Raw genomic sequence first — 21,809 nt, 5'->3', positions numbered from 1 at the left:
AATGTTTTGCTACTTTTAAAGAAACTAGTGTTGGGTAAAGAGATTTTCAGTCACGTGTGCTACCTTTTAGCTTTATTTACTTTTCAGTTCATTTAGAGCTGTTAAGACATATAAATATAATAATTATATATCTGTCGTGTCTTTTATATTTCTTTCATTAAAATACAGTAAAAATTTGCATATTTCACACACAGTTGCAAATGGTGATTAATTGTGATTAATTAATCTGAAAAATGTGATTAATCTGATTTAAAAAAGTTAATCATTTGAGAAAGCCCTAGTAGTTATTAATGCATTACAGTATATATACATCAGCTATGTTGTTTGTCCGGTAGAGATTTACACTGACAGATCTGTGCAGAGACCTAGGCATAAAAATGCATATTATTATTCTAAGAGCTGTAGAATATGTCTTGTAAAAAATATGAACAAAATGAAGTGAGGTTCAGTGTGCCGCACTTTGAAAACCCCTGACATAAGGTAACGTTCGCAAATTATATGTTGTGCATTTGAGGCTTGCTGAGAAGATGAACGTTGATGCACACCAGCATGAAAAAAAAATATTATGCATATATTGTAAATAGGGTTGTGTTTTCTCCCCCCAAATCCTGTCAATATTAAAACAGACATCAAAGACATTCTAGCAACAAAGTTAAATTGGAAATATGCAGAGCACTTGTCCCAACTAAGGCGTGTCATAGAAACTGGCTTTGCAGACCAGTAATTTGAAATTTCATCAGGATTTCTCACTTTCCCTGCTAATAGATTAGAAGCACCTAGAGGGATAGCTTCAGACCCCAACTGCACTTCGTTACTCTCTGCATAATTTCCAGAATCATGTGGAAAGGAACCACGTTATGCTGTTAATTTGGACTCATCAAATATGGCATCTATATTAATAACAGCGCTTCAAAAACATTCTGCTTGAATGATATTTCAAAAGATTTATAACAGCTATGTCAGTTGCTTCTGCCATTTAATGATTCATATATTATTTTTCTTTTATCTTAGAACATGTATTTTCAAAGTTCAGCAATTGATAGGCACAACAAGATGTTTTCATGTCTGTCAAAGATGAAAAGAATATCTGAAGGGAGAAAAAGGGTGCGGGAAGACACCATATACTGTATACAACGGGTCAAAAAGTTTAGAACGCCCCAATTTCCCCACTTTCTGCAGTACAATACTGTTCAACTGATGCTCACAAGAGTATAGTACCACCGTGTGTTCTAAAAACTCAGTCAGTACTCAGTACTCCAGGTCAGTACTAAGTCAGTACTCCAGAAGCAGTACACCTGCACCACCTGAACCATGTTGTAGTCACGACGCTTTACTTTACTGTTCTCTTTACTTGTCTTGCTTGCTTGCTGCTGTAACAAGTAAATTTCCCCGCTGTGGGATCAATAAAGTACATACAATACAATACAATACAAGAAAAGTTGGAACAGTTGTAGGAAATAGTATCACCAACTGTCAAGGCTTGATCAACCACCATTTCTGCAGAACAGCTGTAAATTGTTGACTCAATTGGGGTCCCTGAAAATGGACTTTTTTATAATTCTGAAATGTACATTATTTTACATTTTTGGGTAACCTTTTTTTTTTTTGTTTTACCTCGCAGTTCACCACTTTACCTATGTACTGTACTATTTCAAGGTATCCATTGGACATGGTGACTTGAATTGCAATAAATAACTGGAGAAATTGGGGTGTTCTAAAACTTTTGACTGGTAGTGTATTTAGTTGGAAAAGGGTAACACAAGCATATGAAATGCAGCAGAATGGGATAAATAGGCAAAGGTTAGAAACAGGAGCAACAACAAGCAATGATTGAGCAAATGACAGTCCCATATTGTCTAAAATTGTCTAATACAAGGACAGAGGGGCATCTGATTAACTTGGCAGATGTGTTTGGCAGTGCTCTGTGAGGAGGTATTAAAGTCATGGTGGGAAATAGCTGGCTGAGATTGACCAACAATGGAAGGAACAGCTCTATCCTTCGCTTCCTGTTGGATTACCAACTAACGTTCGTTTCAAAGCCCGCACACAACATTGTGATGCCTGTGAAAAGGTTTAGGCTTCTGTTGCTGAAGCTGTTTTTTATGAAAACAACTGGAACAAATCTGTATTTTTGTTTTTCATTGTTCTGTTATGATTTCACAACCTTCCCAAAATTGGCTATAATAAGAATGGATGGGGCCGATTTAATCTGTATTGGGTTTCAATACCAGCGTGATTCACATATCGGAAATTTCCCATACCACTTGCAGAGATTTCCAATCCATGAGCCATATCTGTGCGAACGTTGTCAGCTTGTTGTTGTCAGCAAATGTAGCTAGAAGAATATCAGTAAATGTAGCGAAAAGAGTGTCAGCGAACATACCTGTCTGAACATGAGCCTTGCAGCCGTCCTCCTCACTCGTGCCGCACACACACACACACACACACACACACACACACACACACACACACACAAGCACTCCGCCTGAGGTGTTCACGGCCACACAAAACAGTTGGACAAATTCTTGTCACTACACAAAACTTGCGGGTCGCTGACTAGGTAGAATATCATACTTGCATGTTTAGTCCGGCTGAGCGCTGATATTCTTATAGCTACATTTGCTGATATTCTTTTGCCATGGTTGCAGCCAACAGTAACCTGTTTTGTTCAATACATTTATTGACCAACACTTCATCATTCTTACAGCGTCTGCAGACGCTGCAATAACAATATTAAAGAAAACAGAGCTCTGGTTTCAGAATAGCACTGGTATTGGCAGATATCTAAATTCAGGCATCGGGAAAAATTTGAATCGGTGCATCCCTAAAAATAAGGGCACGCTCACACTGCGCCAGTCAAAGGCTGCCATGTTTGGCGAGTGTGAGTGCTCTGATCAGCGCTGAAGTTTGGTACCCCCCTACACAATTAGAAGAGGTTGACCGTACATGACCGGCACGAATGGTCATGCATGGGCACCATGTAGCAAAGTCATAGATTGACTATAATGTGACCATTCCGTGCCAGTTTTAACTGATAACAGCCATCTTACTTAAGCCCTTGTCTTTCCGACATATCGCTGCCCCCGTTTGCGTGCCTAGGCGTGTTATACGTAAATGGAAAGCTGCGTTGGTTGAGATTCAAATGATATTACGATGATGATGCAATTATAACTGCAGACTTGGTAAACCCTTACGTTAGACCAGTTGCACACACCAAGTCATACAGCCGCTTGTCAGACACACTAACACGCTGAACGCCGCTACAGACTTTCAATGGGCAGTGTTTGTGTCTTTCAAAATGTTTACCAATCACGGTAGCACAAACGCTGAAGCAATCAATTTTGAAGGTGTCACAACCCTTAACCTATATTCTAAATCTTGTATTCTCGTATTACAATCATTAAAAACAAAACCATGGAATACATTTTGGGATTTTTGTCCGTTTACCCTCAATAAGTATCCTAAATGTTTGTGTTGTGTATCGCTATTGTTTTATTGTGTAGTACTAATTTGACAACAACTGCAACAAATTCTTTGTGGGCTCAACATACTTGGCAAATAAAGATGGTTTTCATTGTGATTTTACAGAAGCCAGTCTCGTCAAAATGTGTCATGCGGCATGCAAGTTTAAGAAAAAAATACACTGTTCTATTTTTGCCTGCAATTCTGTGTCATGTTTTTTCCCAGATAGTGCTAAACCCAGCTGACATTTGTGATGTTGTTTGTCATGGAAGATCTTGGAATGTCTACGTGCATCTGTATGTGCACACAGTTTAAGAGTATTTGTGGTGGGTTCAGGAGCGTAGGTAATGTTTTTGTTTCATGCAGGATGTGTATGTTGTCAACATTACCACTCACCCTTCCTTCTTTGTTAAGCTGAAAGATAATTTGTGTGTGTGTATCTGTGTGTGTACTGGAAGTGTGCTGTTGTTTCAGGAAGGGAAGTTCATGAGGGACATTGGAGAACAATACATCTGGCCTGACTGCAGGAGAGTCTGTGCATTTGGGCTGTAAGCCAAGTGGAAATGTTTATGCTCACTTATAAACCTGCACATTTGTGTGATTGTTGCAAGAAGAAGATAAAGACCTCATTTAGTCAGATGGGCTTATTTTCAGTACTTGCTAATTTGACATCCATTCTCCTAATTAATTTGGTTGTCGAGTATGTCAAATTTTTTTTTCTGTCTCTCTGGTTGCTGGGAAGTGACCTTTTGAAAAACTTCAGCCAGGGTGTGGGCTTTAAAAGTTCAACAATTTTTCAGGGTTTCTATGTTGAAGGGATTTTGTGCTGTCTTTTTTTGTATGACATTCCACTGTGTGCTGGAGCCTTTTTTTGGTTTACTATTTTGGTATGTATATAGTGCCCGTATGTGCACTGTGCAAAACAACATCGGTTTGGCTAAGAACCCCCGAAAATGGCACTTACAAAGAGACAGGCTTATGAAGGACAATTTAAACTGAAAGCTATCAGTTACTGTACGCGGAGGAACATGGGAATCGAGCAGCCGCGAGAGAATTTAAGATCTGTGAATCCATGGTTCGTAAGTGGAGGAAGCAGGAAAACAATCTTCGCCAAGTAAAGAAGACGAAGCTGAGTTTCCGCGTAAACAAGGCGAGGTGGCCCGAGTTGGAAGACAAACTCGAGCAATAGATCAGTGATCAAAGAACAGCCAGGAGAAGCGATTCTACAGTCACCATTCGACTGAGGGCAGTAAGGCTTGCTGAAGAAATGAAAATTGAACATTTTCAAGGAGGTCCGTCTTGGTGCTTTCGTTTTATGAAACGGCGCCATCTATCCATCCGGACAAGGACTACCGTGGCGCAGCAACTGCCGGTGGATTATAAGGAAAAGGTGGCCACCTTCCGCTCCTTCTGCAGTAAAAAGATTGCCGACAAAAACATCCAGCCCAACCATATCACCAATATGGACGAGGTGCCGCTCACTTTGGACATCCCGGTGAACCACACAGTTCAGAAGAAGGGGACCAGCACGATAGCTATACACACAACGGGGCACGAGAAGTCTGCTTTCACTGTTGTGCTTGGTTGCCATGGTGATGGTCAGAAAGTTCCACCTATTGTGATTTTTAAAAGGAAGACGCTGCCTAAGGAAAAGTTTCCAGCCGGTGTCATCATGAAGGCTAATCAAAAGGGCTGGATGGACGAGGAGAAAATGAAAGAGTGGCTGAGTGACGTGTACATAAAGTGACCGGATGTTTTTTTCCACACGTCACCGTCCTTGTTGATATGTGACTCCGTGCGCACCCATCTCACAGCCGCTGTGAAAAACCAAGTGCACCAAATGAACTCTGAGCTTGCCATCATTCCGGGAGGCTTGACAAAGGAGCTCCAACCGCTGGACAACGGCGTCAACAGGGCGTTTAAAGTGAAGTTGCGATAGGCGTGGGAGCGATGGATTTACGGATGGTGAACACAGCTTCACGAAGACTGGGAGGCAACGCCGTGCGAGTTACGCCACAATTTGTGACTGGATTGTGGATGCCTGGACTAACGTGTCTGCTTGTACTGTTGTTTGAGCTTTCACAAAAGCCGGTATCCTTTCTGAGGAACCGCACGGCAACGACACTGACTCTGATTATGACGAGAGGGAACCTGCCGTGTTTGATGAAGAACTTGCCCAGTTGTTCATTTCGGACACAGAACATGAGGACTTTGATGCATTTGTGGATGACGCTGATAACATAACGTGAGTACATTGTTAAATAATAATATAATTTCAATAAAGTACAACCGCGCTCAGTTTTGCTCCTGCTGCCTTTTTAAAAACATATGCTAGCGTATGTTTCTGGGTGCATGCATGCTACCATATGTTTTAAGCTAGTGCATCTTTTGTTGTGTATGTGTTAAAGACAGAAATTGCACCCGAAACCGAGACTGCGCCTTTTAATACGGTGCGCCTTATGGTCGTGAAAATACGGTGTGTGATCTGAAAAAAGGAACCATAAAATTACCAGAATTTAGACAAAAACATATTTTAGTTTTCCAAGAGAACATATATCACCCGTGAAACTTACATGGCATGAGATGCCTTCTTTAAGGAGACTTTCGATGTGAGAGTACCGTAGTTTCATGACTATAAGTCACTCCGGAACGTAAGTCCCACTAGCCAAAAATGCACAATGAAGAAGAAAAAAACATATATAAATTGCACTGGACTATTTTTTGCGTGCAGTTTATTTGATAACATCAGAGACCAATAACAGACATTTCATCTTGAAAGGCAAGTTATAGTAATACCAATAACATGGATAAAAGGCTAAATATTTATAATATGTGCTTCAGCTCTTAGGATTTTTGTAACTCTTCAATTCAGACATTATAGACAGGAGACAAGAAGAAGAAGGTGGGCCAATGTGTGTGAAAAGAGAGTGGTATTGAAGTTAATAATGTTTATCAGTAATACAGTGAAAATGAGAGGAAATGTGAATGTTTACTTTGCAAGTCGATTTCAGTGTGCGCCCCAAAATTTTCTGCTTGCGCTCCTAAAATTTTAAGTTGGAGCCCACGGTGCGCCTTGTTAGTAAAAAAATAATAATAATAATAATAATAATTATATTGTGCTGTTTACATTAATGCCTGTGAAATTGGCATCTCTTGCATAATGTTTTTTTTCTTTTTTTAACCCCAGTGTGAGTGCAGTGCAGTGAAGAAAATATGATAAAAAACAAAACAAAACAAAAATAATAATAATCCTTTTATCTTAAGCCCTTTTCTCATCTTTTTCACAACGTTCTGTTTTGCAGGGAGTACCTGATCTGTTTTAAAGAGACGTGCCACCTGTGTGTAAGGGTATTCTGCAATGCCCGGAATCCCTTCTCTCACATTGTTAGTTTGAAAGAAGTCTGACAAGTATTTAATATGACACACAAAGCGCTGGCACTAACGTCGTCACGCAGCTAATGATCTGATTTTGGGATTCAGTTGCTGTGTGAAAGCATATACAGTTAGAGCAATTTCCTGCTCCTGGGTTTACCACTGTGTAACAGGCAAAGGAATGAGTACTGTTACAGCTCTGATGCATCTATTTAGTGGGATATTTGGGTTAATGCCTTTAGATACAAGATGAAGTATGGTGTCTTGGAATTTAAACACTTATTTGCCAACCACTGGCAAATCTGCAATTTGAAATCGTGAATGATGTGTGATCTGTCAGATATTCACCAATTCTTGTAGATCATCATACTAAGTGTTCTAATTTTAGGACCAGAACTGCATGAGGAAGAGAAGAAGTCAATGAAAAGACTAAACACAATATTCGTTACATTCAAAGTCAAGTAATATTTGTTTCTTAACTGTGACTAACAATGACTTTTCAAAACAAGTTTGTTTTTGAATACATATAAATGTCCCCTGTGCCCCTTCTGGTATGTTTGTGGTGGCTGTACTCCTTTTGAGCTACTCTAATCCTCCATCTCACCAGGGAATCAAGATAATTTGTCCCAATGAGGGATTAGCTTCTGGCCACTGCCCATTTCAGATCAACCAAACAAAAAGGCTGGCCTGTATGACCCCTGATCTACCATCTACACTCTGTGTTTTTTTATTTAAATGTAAAATTATTTGCTAACCCCTTAAAATACCAGGATTTTTTTTTTTTTCCTCCCTAGCAATAACACTCATAAATACCTTCGCTAGAGTGTGTTCAACTTTTAAGGATTGGACACATGGACTATGCAGTTGGAAACTTTGATCCAATCCAATCGACTTTAATTGTAAAACGTGTCATGTTCTGTGGACACCTTGTGGCCAATGCAAAATACTGCATTCATAAGTAGAATGCTTCTCCTGCCTTGTATTTGTATTTTAGTTAATTTAGCCATTTTCATGCTTGAAAATGCTCCATTTAAGCCAAGAATACGTACAATTTGCGTAAATATACCTTTTCTTTAGTAATAATAGGCTGGTTGAAACAGTGATCATTTATTAATTAGTTAATTATTGGATAGAGTGAGGGAGCGATCTTCAAACACCGATGCAGAGAAGGACGACTGTACATATTTGTTGGTTGTAACTTTAGTTACGATCTAAATTGTTTCGGGGTACCTCATGAATGTGGAGGCAAACAGACAACTCTGTCTACCCTTTTGTGGCTATTAACAGTCATGCTTTGTGATGTAAAAAAAAAAAAAAAAAGTAGCCATCACACTGCGGCGACCAGTATTATTTCTGTAAAAACTGCTAGCCATCCATGTCAAGATGCTCGTCATAATTTGAACAGAGGGCAACAGTTGTGTCTGGCAGGTAATTGTTTAGCATAATCACAAGTCTCTCTTGCCGCCACAGAGTCTAAAAATAAAACTAGATGAAGCAATTTCAGTCGAAATTGTGTGTGAATGCTGAAATGCTCAACTGAAATGTATAATGAATGCTATGAATGAATGAAATATTCAAGACGTGTTGAAATCTATTCACCGTCTGAGGATTGAACCAACACCATTCAGGTTTGGAGACGACCTCTCTACGACCTGAACCATGCCACCGTGCACAGAATAAGCAGAATGTTAAATCTAATGTTAAATAAAATACATTTTCAGTAATAGGGGACGACACTGAAATTGCCCATTCATTTTCAAAGGGAAAGAAATCACATAAAATATTGAATTATGGAAAATGTCAATGTGTCCATTTTTTTTAGAAAAAGTCCTGATAGATAGCCTACATGTCCTGAATGAGTTGAACATTTTGATGTTGTAGTGGTTTTGAAGCGGTTGAGAAATGTTAGCGGACGGAAAACAGCGGAATTTGAAATGTTGGAATGTCAAAATGGAGAATAATTGTTGAAAAGCATAAGTACGTTGAACCATTACACGAAGACTGAGGATCAAACCAGCAACTGTGGGGTTGGGAGACGACCAGTCTACCGCCTAAGCCATGTCACCCTGTAGAATAAGCAGAATGTTACACAGAAATGGAAAACATATTTTTAAGGATGGAAGTTTTATAGTTGTAGTAGTCGCATTTAATTTAACACTTACTACAAACTCCTCTGTTAATTTGGTTTTGTATTTTAATGAAGACCTGCGAGTGTTACAGTTTGATAGACCTTCCTAAGTACTTAATGTTGCAACCTGATCCTAAAATATTCACAGGACCTGCAGTCACAAAGCTTTGATGTTTGCTGGCACTGAGGTCAGGATTTTTATGATGTAAGAACTTGCATGCTTTTTGTCGATTTGAAACCTATCAATTGACATTTACTTTCCCTGAACCTTCTTTGGAAAAAGCTTAAAAGGAGGGGTGAGGCTTGGCTCACTACACAGCGTGAAGTCTTCTGCATCAAAGATTTGGCAACACACCAAAAGCCATAGCCGAAGGTTTAAATATCTTCAAGAGCTTGTTGCATGAATTGTTGTTGTAGATAAGCCCTGCTTTTTGATGACTTTCAGCATTAGCAGCCCAAATGTGTTTCTTACATCCCAGACCTGTGCCACTGTCATTGTGTAAGTTCTTGGGGAATGGAAAATTCACATAATGTTCGTGGTAAAGTCAGCTACTGAAAAGTGGTAATCCCCAGTGATCTGATTTCAGATAACATCACTACTCTTCATATTGGTTTTCTCGAAAAACCCCTACAAATCCATCCATCCATCCATTTTCTTTGCCGCTTATCCTTATTAGGGTCACGGGGGCATGCTGGAGCCTATCCCAGCTGACTTTGGGCGAGAGGCGGGGTACACCCTGGACTGGTCGCTGGCCCCTACAAATCTTTATATGAAATAATGCAATTGTTAATGTTTGGTGGCTTAGAGGCTGTTTAAAAAATTGTTAACCTAACTACGTATTTTAATAATTACTATTTCACCAAAATAAAAATAAAAACATTTGTGAACCCAATGTACATAGTTTTGCAATATTTCAACGACCATCGAAATATTGACATTTTGACCACCAAACGCTGACCTATTTTAGCCATTCATATTTGGGGCTCCCTTATCAGGTCAAAATAATTCCCCTCAGTGTTTCCACCAAAACCAGCAGTGATACAAAGTATCTATCATTCTTAAGATAAACTGCTGGAGAGTGCATCTAAATGCATTTAAATGACAAATGAAAGGGATGAATGAACATTTAAGGTTACTTTTACCTTAATTGAAAATGTGATTGATGCCAAAGAAACAGTGTGACAGCGAGATCAACACTGACACCACCTTCGTGTTTTGCTATGGGTTATTTCTTGAATTTACTGTAGTAGTGTTTCTCGCCTTCATAAAATGCCGGCACTGGCAAATTTCTTTCATCAAAAGCAAAGGCAGAGGTGGTGTCTGTTTTGATCTCGCTGCCACATTGTGCCTTTGTCATCAATCATGCCTTCACTGAAAGTACAGTAAAAGTACAGTAAATTTTGGAGCATTAAAACTTTTTTTATTTGGAATTATGCCCATCATCCACAATCCTTCTGTGAAACATGAACACACATTTCAGCATGAGGGAGCTGGCAAGGCACTTAAAGTCTGATATAACCTCCAAATAGAGGAACCATCAGAGCCTTGAACACTGAATATGTTTCAGTTTCACTACGAGCTTCTGAATCACACAAATTAAACAATTTTACACTGGCATTCATTCCATTCAATTAATTTTGTTAACAGCCAGTCAGTCAGTGTTTCTTAACTGGAGCGATAAGTTCCATGGTTCCTTGAACTTTTCAGGTTTAATAAGGTTTTATCAAGTAATAACCCTTTTTTTTTAATGAAACAACAGTTCAGCCATCCATATAATTATCTTATACACTGTAAGCGAAAAGAAAGGAACTAAATGACTGAGAGTAATTTGTAGTCTCTCTCGCTAACTAATTTTTTGACTCACAAATACACAAAATAGACTGACATTACAGAACAAAAATTCATATTTTGGCGGAATTGTTATGAACCGAACATCCACATCAAATATGACATTGATATTTCTGTTGTACAAGTGAAGTATATCTGATGACCAAGCTTCTCTATTGCTAATGAATTTGCCTACCTCTTGTTTTTGTGGCTGTTACTTTTAGTAGTCTGATCTCATCTATCAGTACAGTCTCATAAAGAGCTGCAATGGAGTTGCTTTAATATACTGTTCATAATGAGATGGTCATTGTGTTCATAAAAGGTCAGGGTACTTTATTAACAGTGCATACATCACCCATATTGTCGAACTCAGCGCTAGCTTGGCAGGCAATCTCCTTTGAGAATATAGACGTACAGTGAATACTGTTGGTAGATAATGATCAAGATAAGTGCAGTAAAATAATGCGAGTGAATGTGGTTTTCCTCATGGGTGTTAGTGGTCTTGAGCAAGGCCCTGAATCACTATCACTTATTTGGCATGCTTGCAGTTGTTTAAAATATAATAGATCATATTTATGTACCGTATTCAATAATTAACAAAAAGCTCATAGACAATTGTCTTGTTTGTACAAGTTAAGTTCTGATTATTTATATTAATTTACTTCAACATACATTGTATGCACAATAACATATCCACACCATGAAGGTTACTACAACCTTTCCTCATCCATGTAGTGTACCTTATGGAAAATATGTTCTTTATAAACAGTGGAACCTTGGTTAGCGTACGCCCCGATTAGCGTACCGCCCGTTTAGTGTTTTTTTTGGTTATTGACAAAAATCGATGCCGGAATTTTGTCTCTGTTTGCATACCTGAGAAGACTGAGGAAATTTGGCATGCCCACCACAATCCTGAGTTGCTTCTACAGATGCACTATGGAAAGTGTCCTTACCGCCTCCATCACTGTTTGGTACGGTAACTGTACAACACGTGATAGGAAGGCACTCCAGCGGGTGATCAAGACCTCACAGAACATTGTTGGGGCAGCCCTCCCCTCACTGCAAGACATTTATAAATCTAGAGTCCTACGCAGAACACACAACCTCATCAAGGACAGCACACATCCACAACACTCATTATTCACACTCCTACCGTCAGGCAGACGCTACAGGAGTTGGAAGTCCAGGACTACAAGGCTGGCAAACAGCTTTTACCCACAGGCCATCAGGCTTCTCAACGAAGCACTCACACACGCCGCACGCAACACACACTCATAGCACTTTATTTATTTATTACTTATTTATTTGTATGAATGTCTCTTCTTTTTGTTGCTGCTTAATTTATTGGTATATATGTTTATGTTTCTTATGTTCTTATTCTTTCTTGTGTTTTCTTTCTTTTCTTGGGAGAATGAACAGAATAAGATTTTCATTGCATGGTATTACTGCTGTTTTACCATGCACATGACAATAAAACTCTCTTGAATCTCTTGAATCTTGAATCTTGAATACATTTTCCAGTTGGTCTAAAATATGGGGCAAGTCTTGCCATGTTATTAATACACTCCGTATATTTTTATCACAAAACGTCCTATCTTGTTAGCAGGACATTCATTTGCTAATCCTTTGTTTTATCGCGGTTAATTGGTTCCTGACTTGGCCACGATAAGCACATTTCCATGTAGTAGGATTCCTTATTTATAAATGTAGTTTTGTAGTTAGAGCATAACAAAACCTGTTTATGATGTACTAAATTGTACTAAATACATTTTTTAACATTATTAAGATCAATTACTATTTTTATTTATATTATTATATAATCATAATTTATTTGGTCTCAAAAAATGACAATTTCTGGGACACTGGTCCAACCTGTCCGTTGCGTCTCCTGTGTGAATTTTGAATGGGGTTTTATTGGCATTGGATTTGAGGTCACCTCCTCTGTTGTGCGCCCTTCTCGTGATAGTGTTCACTGCAAGTGTGATAGCCTCCCATGCTTGCTTTTTTGGGGGGTTGGTGTAACATACGCTAAGGCTACTGAATAGAATATTTTCCTGTGGAAGATTTCCTGCAGCAGTTACCTCCACCTCTGTACTACCAAAGTTTTTTTTTTTTCTCTTCACCTGCTGCGGTCCAATTAATTTGCATTTTGCTTTTGGCATTTTGAAATCTGTGTCTGCTCATGACGCTGCAGTCTCATGCCCTTTTACATATGCTAATCACATGTTAATTCGGCTCACCTGCACGGGCTTTCAGTTTACAAGGAGATGGGATTCATCAATTTAAGAACACAGGTGCAAACAATCTTGTGGTTTAAGAACGTGTTGATGAATCTGACGAAGAGTTTTCTTAAGAAACCCCTTAAGAACAGCTTACAAGAAAATCTAAGACAATTCTTTGGAGGATATGGTGATATGGTGAATGAGGCCCATTGACCTAATGATGTGGCAGCGGGATCAACCACCTGTTTTGACATGAGTTGTTTCTTGAATTCAGTAGTGTTTCTCACCTCAATAATTTAACCCACAAAGGAGCCAAAGAAAGTTGCAAGTGCCTGCGTTTTGATAAAGAAGGTGAGAAACACGATTGAATTCAATAAATAACTCATGACAAAACAGGAAGAATGTGTTTGTGTGGTGTCTCACTGCCACATTGTGTTTTTGGGAACAGTAGTCTTCAGTGAAGCAAATCAATATCCTAAATTTTCATTTAGCCAGTCCAGTTGTCATCTATGGCTGGTTCTGTGCAATGGGAAATATGTTGGTAGATGTAACCTTCCAATTATTAAAATATAATGGAATAAGTAAATTAATCTTGTTTAACTGTAGATTATTACAGATATGCTTTGTTTTAGTAGTACACAGTGAGTAAAAATCAATTATACAGTATATAGAAAAAATTATGCATAAAAAACTTGACAAACTATTGATCACAAAAAATATGCTTTGGTAATTGATTTATAATCGCATCGCAGGCCAGGCCTCTGAATCGTAATCGCATCGAATCGTGAGGTGGCCAGAGATTCCCACCCCTATTGTGTATGTATGTTTATGTGTGCATGTGCGTACACACAATGGACATGTATCTGTGCACGAGCCGTGAGTGAGATAGACATTTTTTGTACAATCTGTTCTCTGAAACTACTATTGGTTTATAATTACTTATACGCTGTGTAATTCAGTCAAAATTTGTACTGAGATCTCACTTCATGCCGCAATAGTAGTTACACCTAAAAATGTAGACAATTGCAAAGCCGGAAAATGTGGTGTTAATTGTTTTTTTTTGGTGTGTGTGTTACAGAAATGTTGATTTTTATTTTTTTCTTGTAATTTTTTCTTACTACATGCATTGATTCTGTAATTTTCACAGACAGATGCACCAACAACATTATTAATCACATTGCTGTAACATCTTGCTAAAGAAGATGAAGTGCCATTGCAAGTAAGAGCTGGGTGATGGTTGATATGACTGATTTGACTGTGTCAAATTATTGAAGATATGATACTTTGCTAGTCCATCATAGCATGAAATGAAATGTTAAATTGCTGTTATAATCATCGCCACAGAGGTTAGTCATGTGACCTGTCATTCCTCACAGTTTTCAACATTTGCATGTGCAGCATAGTCCGCACAGGCATACTTGGAATAAAGGTAATATGTCATCTCTGGCACAAAAACATCAATATACTTTATTAATAGTATGTATCTCTATTTGTCTCTGTGTCTATTTATCGACATACAGTGGGTAAAATACTGTATGTATCCCTCTCCAAACGTTTTGGACTGGAAAAACAAAATGTATAAGTTCAAGTATTTAAGTGAAAACCTCAGACATGACTTAATACGTGGTGAAGAAACCCTTGTTGACAGGCACAATCCTGAAGGCTTCGAGGCTGTTGCTTTGCAAATCGCTAAGTTTTTAGCTCCCTGTATGGCAGGGGTACACACACGTTTTGGGCCTGCAAGCAATTCTGATAAACCATCCATGTGTGAGGTTGGCCGATCACTGCCGATACTGACCACATGGCTCAACTGTAAGTTTTTCAATTTATTTATGATGAGTGGTATTGGCCAGGGGTGCCATATAAGGGTGAAATGTTGTGCCAATTCCAAGGGCCCCCCAAAAAGTACATAATAAAAAAATCATAAAAAGGGGCGCACAATAGACCAGTGGTTCCGAAACTTTTTGTATTGTATTGTATTGTATGTACTTTATTTATCCCACAGCGGGGAAATTTACTTGTTACAGCAGCAAGACAAGTAAAGAGAACAGTGTAAAGAAAGCATAGTGACTACAACATGGTTCAGGTGGTGCAGGTGTTGTAGAGCCTGACAGCGGTCGGTATGAAGGACCTGCGGAACCTCTCCTTCTTACACCGTGGGTGTAACAGTCTGGTGCTGAAGGAGCTGCTCAGGGAAACAACAGTGTCATGTAGCGGGTGAGAGGTGTTGTTCATGATGGATGTCAGCTTAGCCAACATCCTTCTCTCCCCCACTTCCTCCACGGAGTCCAGAGGACCGTCCAGGACAGAGCTAGCTCGCCTGATCAGTCTATTTATCCTGCTCCTGTCCCTGTCCGTGCTGCCCCCTCTCCAGCAGCCCACAGCATAGAAGATGGCTGAGGCCACCACAGAGTCATAAAAGGTCCGTAAAAGAGTCCTGCACACACCAAAGGACCTCAGTCTCCTCAGCAGGTGAAGGCGACTCTGGCCCTTCTTGTAAAGGGCGTGGGTGTTGACGGAACCGGACTTTTTAAAGTCTCGTACCCCTTCGGACATTTGACCTGAAGCCATGTACCCCCTACTCCGGCACACTTAAAAAACACATCTTTTTGATAGTTAGCTCATGTGAAGTTCACATGAGCACTGATAAATAGATAAGTAATCATCATACATATCGTTTATTCCAGTTTGATGTTGTAATCCTTCCGTTTGATTGCGTTAAATGTGAGCTTCACTTTTTTTAATCCACTGACAAAGGCTATGGTTTAAACCTGCATAATAATTTATTACCAAATTGAAGGTGAAAATTCAACAAGCACAAAACAGTATTTGAAGTACAAAAATACATACAACCAACGATAAAGCCCCACTCACCGTTTCCTCACTGCCTCGCGAGCGGCACAGTATTCAAACGATTCTGAAGTAAAGGAGATATCACAAGATTAGAACATGGCCATAAATTTGCCACACTGCTGTATAACCCGTAGGGTTCCAAGTTTACGAAAAAAAAGTAGGGGCGTATACACCGGAAATTATGGTAACTGGTCACAAGGGGTTGCAATACATGTTGGTTGGCAGGGGATTAAATACTTATTTCACTCTATCAAATGCATTGCAAATTAATTTATCATCTTTAATGTTCATTTTCTGATTTTTTTGTTAATATTCTGTCCGAAAATGTGAGTATCCAAAAATTATTGACTCTTGGTGATTTTTGTGAATTCAAGAGAGTTTTATTGTCATGTGCATGGTAAAACAGCAGTTATACCATGCAATGAAAATCTTATTCTGTTCATTCTCCCTCGAAAAGAAAGAAAACACAAGAAAGAATAAGAACATAAGAAACATAAACACATAAACATATATACCAATAAATTAAGCAACAAAAACAGAAGAGACATTAATACAAATAAATAATACAAATAAATAAATAAATAAATAAAGTGCTATGAGTGTGTGCGTGTGTTGCGTGCGGCGTGTGTGAGTGCTTTGTTGAGGAGCCTGATGGCCTGTGGGTAAAAGCTGTTTGCCAGCCTTGTGGTCCTGGACTTCAAACTCCTGTAGCGTCTGCCTGACGGTAGGAGTGTGAATAATGAGTGTTGTGGATGTGTGTTGTCCTTGATGAGGTTGTGTGTTCTGCGTAGGACTCTAGTTTTATAAATGTCTTCCAGTGAGGGGAGGGCTGCCCCAACAATGTTCTGTGAGGTCTTGATCACCCGCTGGAGTGCCTTCCTATCACGTGTTGTACAGTTACCGTACCAAACAGTGATGGAGGCGGTAAGGACTGAATGAATGAGGTAAACTTAAAAAATCAGCAGGGGATGAAACAGTTATTTCCTCCACTGTATTAATACTACTGTATATTTGACCTAATTCCTTCTTTGCTTTCACCAACATATAACTTAAAGACTGTCATTATCTTTTTTTCCATTTTAACTTTCTGAACTCATGTTCATGTGTCATGACTCATCTACCACACAGTTACATGAAAAACAGTTGCATTCTCCTGTCATGACGTAATGAACTGCATCATAGTGATGACCTCTGCTTGTATTTTCTATTTTTGTTCATTTTGCCAAGTGATGTACTGTAAAAATTAATGGCAATCTCTGTCTCTTCTCTTTTCAGTATGAGTTCAAGGTGAAAAACATCAAAAAGAAAAAGGTCAGCATCATGGTGTCTGTTGAGGGCGTAAAAGTCACCATAAGAAAAAAGAAAAAAGTGAGTGAACTTTTTTATTTTCTCTCTGTGTTGCTCTGTTTAGAGAAGGTACTCTTTATGCAGTCAGAACTCTTCTGTTTGTTTTCTCCTGTCTGTGTGGACATTGTCTTTCCTTTATAAACTGCACAGCATGGAGAGATAAAGCACCACAAGCTAGCAATGAAGCTTATGACAGTGCAGAGTCATTGCCAATATACAGTGGTGTTTTGATTAGCGTCATTAATCCGTGCCAAAACTGATTCTAACAAAGGCAAGTTTTCCCATATAAAATAATGTAAATCCAATTATTACGTTGGTGGCACCCAACAATTTTTTACACAAAACACAATTTATGGACAATAATTTTAGTTTTACATGCGGAATACGATGCAAAAATACAGTAATTACAAATGACAAATGAATGAATGAACAAAGAACAACCAGAGAGGGAGGGGGAGGAGAGGAGTTTATGCTTGGAGGGCAATCCCCTTTTTTTCCTCACTGTTACTGCACTCGTGGCACAAAAAATATATCCAGAGAGGTGTGTTATTGACTTTATAACATGCACAGTTTTACACACAAAAAATAATGCCACAAACATGACATACGAAATAGAACAATTAACATTTCACATTATTTGTAGTGGACACCCTTGGCAAACAACAACCAGAAAGAGGCGGGTTGGAGAAGTTTGGAGGCTCGTTTGTCTGCACTTGCAGCCTCGCCATGCCTAACAATTCTATGTATGCCTTTTTTTTTAAGTTTTCAAACCGGCTTCAGCTTGCCTTAAATTTGTCAACAGACTTACTCTTTGCAGGCATTTTCTTAGTTAGGTACACATGCTGCAGCTTCATCTTGCAATAACTGTGCAATAAACTTGCAATAACCGTGCAGTAAACAATGCAATAACCACGCAATGAACCTGTGGCTTGATCAACATGTACACAGCTGTAAATAGTGTGTATAAGTTCTTGATCTGTATTACCTAGATTTTGCACTTTCTCTGCTCGTGTGTTTTTTTTTAATCTCCCATTGTGTGCTCTTGTACTTTTGCTGCTGCAAACCTGGAATTTCCCCTTGTGGGACTTACCTTACCTTACCTTACATTATCTCTGAAAAAGTGTTTCCCGCTAGCTGTTTTTCATTGATCCACACCAGCAACAGCTTCTCAACATCGGGTTTGTGGTCTCTATTTTGTTTACACCATCACTCCTTTTACAGCATTAGCTCACTTGATCGCATTGTTATTCTTCAGGATGGTACTTATTGTTGATAATGGCTTTGGGTACATCCTGGTGAGATCGGCAACACGGACAGCATCTTTGAACTTTGTGATGACTTCTTTCTTGAATTCAGTAGTGCTCTTCACCCTCTTCGGAATGTTGCTGTCACACACAATCTTCTTTGGACTCACAGGAGCTTATTTAAAGTTTCTCGCACTCGATGAAAACATGTACGGACAGGACTCATCAACGCCGAGAGCCCATTGTTTGGCCACTCAATTCTGGCTGCCTTACATTTATGTGCCTTACTGGGACGGATGTTAACTGAGGTACCACTGTATACTGTAAGTGGAGTGAACAGACTGACAGTGATGCCCATTTCATAGCATATGAAACTGACTATGTGGCTGTTAGCTGCACATAATATTATATTGTATAATTAGGGATGTGTTGATTTTGGAACTTTGTTTTAATGCACACTGAGTCCGGGCACAGCTTTGTAATTGCAAAGGCTCAATGTCAGATTATCTGGCAAAATGCTATGTCTATGGAACAATGGTTTATATCGACTTGTTTTATTGTCCTGTTTGGAATCACTTGTCTGGCAACAAAAGTGTCATGCGGTGGTCAGCGATTAATCTCCAAATCAGAGTACATAGACAATCATGGGCCAAAGATAGAAGTGATTGAAATGCTGCGTGAACAAAGCTCAGAGGAGAGATAGGAATCAATATAAATAATTTCTTTGTGCCTATGTGTTGACATTTTATTGTGACATTAAACTGTCCCAAGGAGGCATAGACAAGGGAAAATGAGTGTGCGCCTGTGAGGGTTTGCATGCATCAATGTGTCAATATTTGGAAATACTGTATTTAACTTAAAGCAAGGCGTGAATTTTCATGAATCCATAGGACACGGGGCTCTCAAATATACTCATTAAAAAAGAGAAATGTATCTTTCATTTTATATTGCTAATTGTATATGTATCTTGCATACATCGTTATCGTCCAATCACTGTATTCCAAACATACAGTATGTGAGTTTCCATTGTACTAATGTTGGACTTTTTTATATACAGAAGAAAGAGTGGATGTGGGATGAAAATAAAATGATGGTGATGCAGGACCCAATTTACAGGTAAGCTACCATAAGAGCTTCCCTTATACATTTACATTTTACAAGAATTTGCCAGTACACTAAGTCCCCAACTAACGAACACAATTGGTTCCAGACGACCGTTCGCTAGTCGAATTGTTCTTAAGTAGGGGAAAAGGTAATATTACCAATTATATAGGTACTACATGTACCTGTATACAAATACAGTATGTGTGTATGTATGTAAATATGAGTTTGGATGTAGTAGTAATATTAAACGAGGATAATTAATGAAAAGAACAATAATAAAAATGATGTAGTAATACGTAATGATAAATGTTATTTACCTTTGAAGAGGAGTGTGCGAGCATACGTCGTTGGTAGTGATGGAGGAGGAGGAGATATTTAAAAAAAAAGGACAAATCGTCGTCGTTAGACTCTTCTAAAAGAGGTAGTGTTCTGTGGGTGGTGTAGAATTAAGCAGGCCTATTAATTTCTTCATAAACTGTAATTACAAGCTGTGCCAGGGTGCATTGTACAGCTACAACTTAGCTTTTCTTGTTTTCTCCCCCTGGACTTCATCGCCTGTTGGTCCCATTAGCAGTGTCACAGTGCCCTCTACTGGTCAAGCATGTGAAATATGGACTTAAATATAAATAAATATGGATTTATAAGGCAAAATACATGAAAATATAGACCAGTCGGCTTGTGTTTGTATCTCCGAATGTTCGCTAGTCGGATGTTCGTAAGTTGGGGACTTAGTGTACTCTAATAGACCTTTTCCATAGCTGCATTTGTGCTGTATGGTTCTCTGTGTGGTGGTCATTAGTTAGAGTATATGCGTCAATGGAGGGCCGAGACACTGCAGGTTTTCTGTCCAACCAGTTTTTCTAGCAGGCGATTTAATTGATGAGCTCCTTCCCTTAAATTGAAGGATGTGTTGATTATTAAAATCACCTACTTTAGTGATCGGCTGGAAAGAAAACCTGTAGTGTCTCGGCCCTCTGTGGCAGGAGTCCCTGGTAGTGGTTTATAATATTGTTTTAATTGGATAGCAGGTGATATAATTTTAAGGGCTGATATTTCTGCAAATGGCAAATCATACCAAACACAAACAACCAAACATTCCTGTACCTCATAAGCAATAAACACTGTACTACAGTGCAACCCACTTATCTTGGTACCCCTCACACTGGCTGAGATCGACATTGGTGGTAGTGGACATCAAAACCCAAAAACGATCATTGCTTGCACATTGACTTGTGACTTCTGCCGGAGACATAAGCAGAATGCACAGGATTTTTGAACCTATGGCAGTTTGTTGACATAATTTACCTCTATTTGTGTATATTTGTATTGTGATTATTTTGTTTTCAAAGACGAATTGCCAAATATCAATATTTACTTTAAGCACGATATCAAAACCAACCATATCGTTGATATCGATATAGACTGGATTTGCACTATATCTCCCTCATCCCTGCATGCAGGAGGAGGGGCGGAGCAGAAGCCCGGCGGCTCCAGTTGAAGCGACAGCGTCTGCGGTGTTTTGCTGTTTTGTAGACATCAGTAAAATGCTGATTTGTGCACAGTAATCCTCATCATCATGCCAGCAACATTACAATGTTTTATGCTCTTACAGTATCTAAAGCTGCTGTAGTAATTTAGTTGTATGTCTTGACTACAATGAACAACACAACAAATACAATACAACAAAGCGCAAATCTTTTTTCCCGTGACGAGCAATCTAAAAAAATGTGTGTTGAATCCACGTTAATACTGCCGTGCTTTCACCGTGTAACTAGACAGGAATTATGTTGTGGCATGCTGCTTAGTGATGATGAGGACGTTAATAATACAGTACATGCCGATGTATACAGAACAATTTCCATAGAACAACTCACACTTTGTACTTGATAATTCATTTGTTTCTAGTGTTCTCACATTATCAACTGACAACCTGAATGGAAAGCAGGCTTGTGGCCGCCTCATGTGGTTGTGGGGGGCTCCCTTGTGCCCGCGGGCACCACGTTGTTGACCGCTGGTCTATATGGTAATGGTACTGGTAATGGTTTAATTTTATTTGAACGTGCATACAAGTTACAATGGAATACATCACATAATACAATTCACAGTTCCACATGTCCAAAAGGAGTAGGAAAAAGCAAAGCTTATTTAATCCTACCCCCCCATCTGTTTTACATCTGTTGCTGTACATTTATTCACTTCCTGTATTTCATATGTGATCTTTTCAATACATAGAAAGGTGATAAGGTAAT

General features: G+C 39.0%; 1 protein-coding gene across 4 annotated transcripts in view; it reads left to right on the top strand.

The window, feature by feature from the left end:
- Nucleotides 1–21,809, top strand: part of LOC129188640 (carboxyl-terminal PDZ ligand of neuronal nitric oxide synthase protein-like) — a 99,005-nt gene that overhangs the window by 21,258 nt on the left and 55,938 nt on the right. For 2 of the 4 annotated variants that reach the window (XM_054789473.1, XM_054789474.1), the window contains exons 3-4: nt 17,141–17,233; nt 19,514–19,572. In XM_054789473.1, coding sequence (XP_054645448.1) covers nt 17,141–17,233; nt 19,514–19,572 — 152 coding nt within the window. Of the gene's footprint in view, nt 1–17,140; nt 17,234–19,513; nt 19,573–21,809 lie in introns of those variants that run through there. The other 2 variants (XM_054789476.1, XM_054789475.1) reach the window with 2 other exon arrangements.

This window comes from Dunckerocampus dactyliophorus, chromosome 10, assembly GCF_027744805.1.
Source record: "Dunckerocampus dactyliophorus isolate RoL2022-P2 chromosome 10, RoL_Ddac_1.1, whole genome shotgun sequence".
In the NCBI taxonomy this organism is placed as follows: Eukaryota; Metazoa; Chordata; class Actinopteri; order Syngnathiformes; family Syngnathidae; genus Dunckerocampus; species Dunckerocampus dactyliophorus.
Note: the sequence above shows the minus strand (reverse complement) of the source record. Positions and strands in the feature narration are given on the sequence as shown.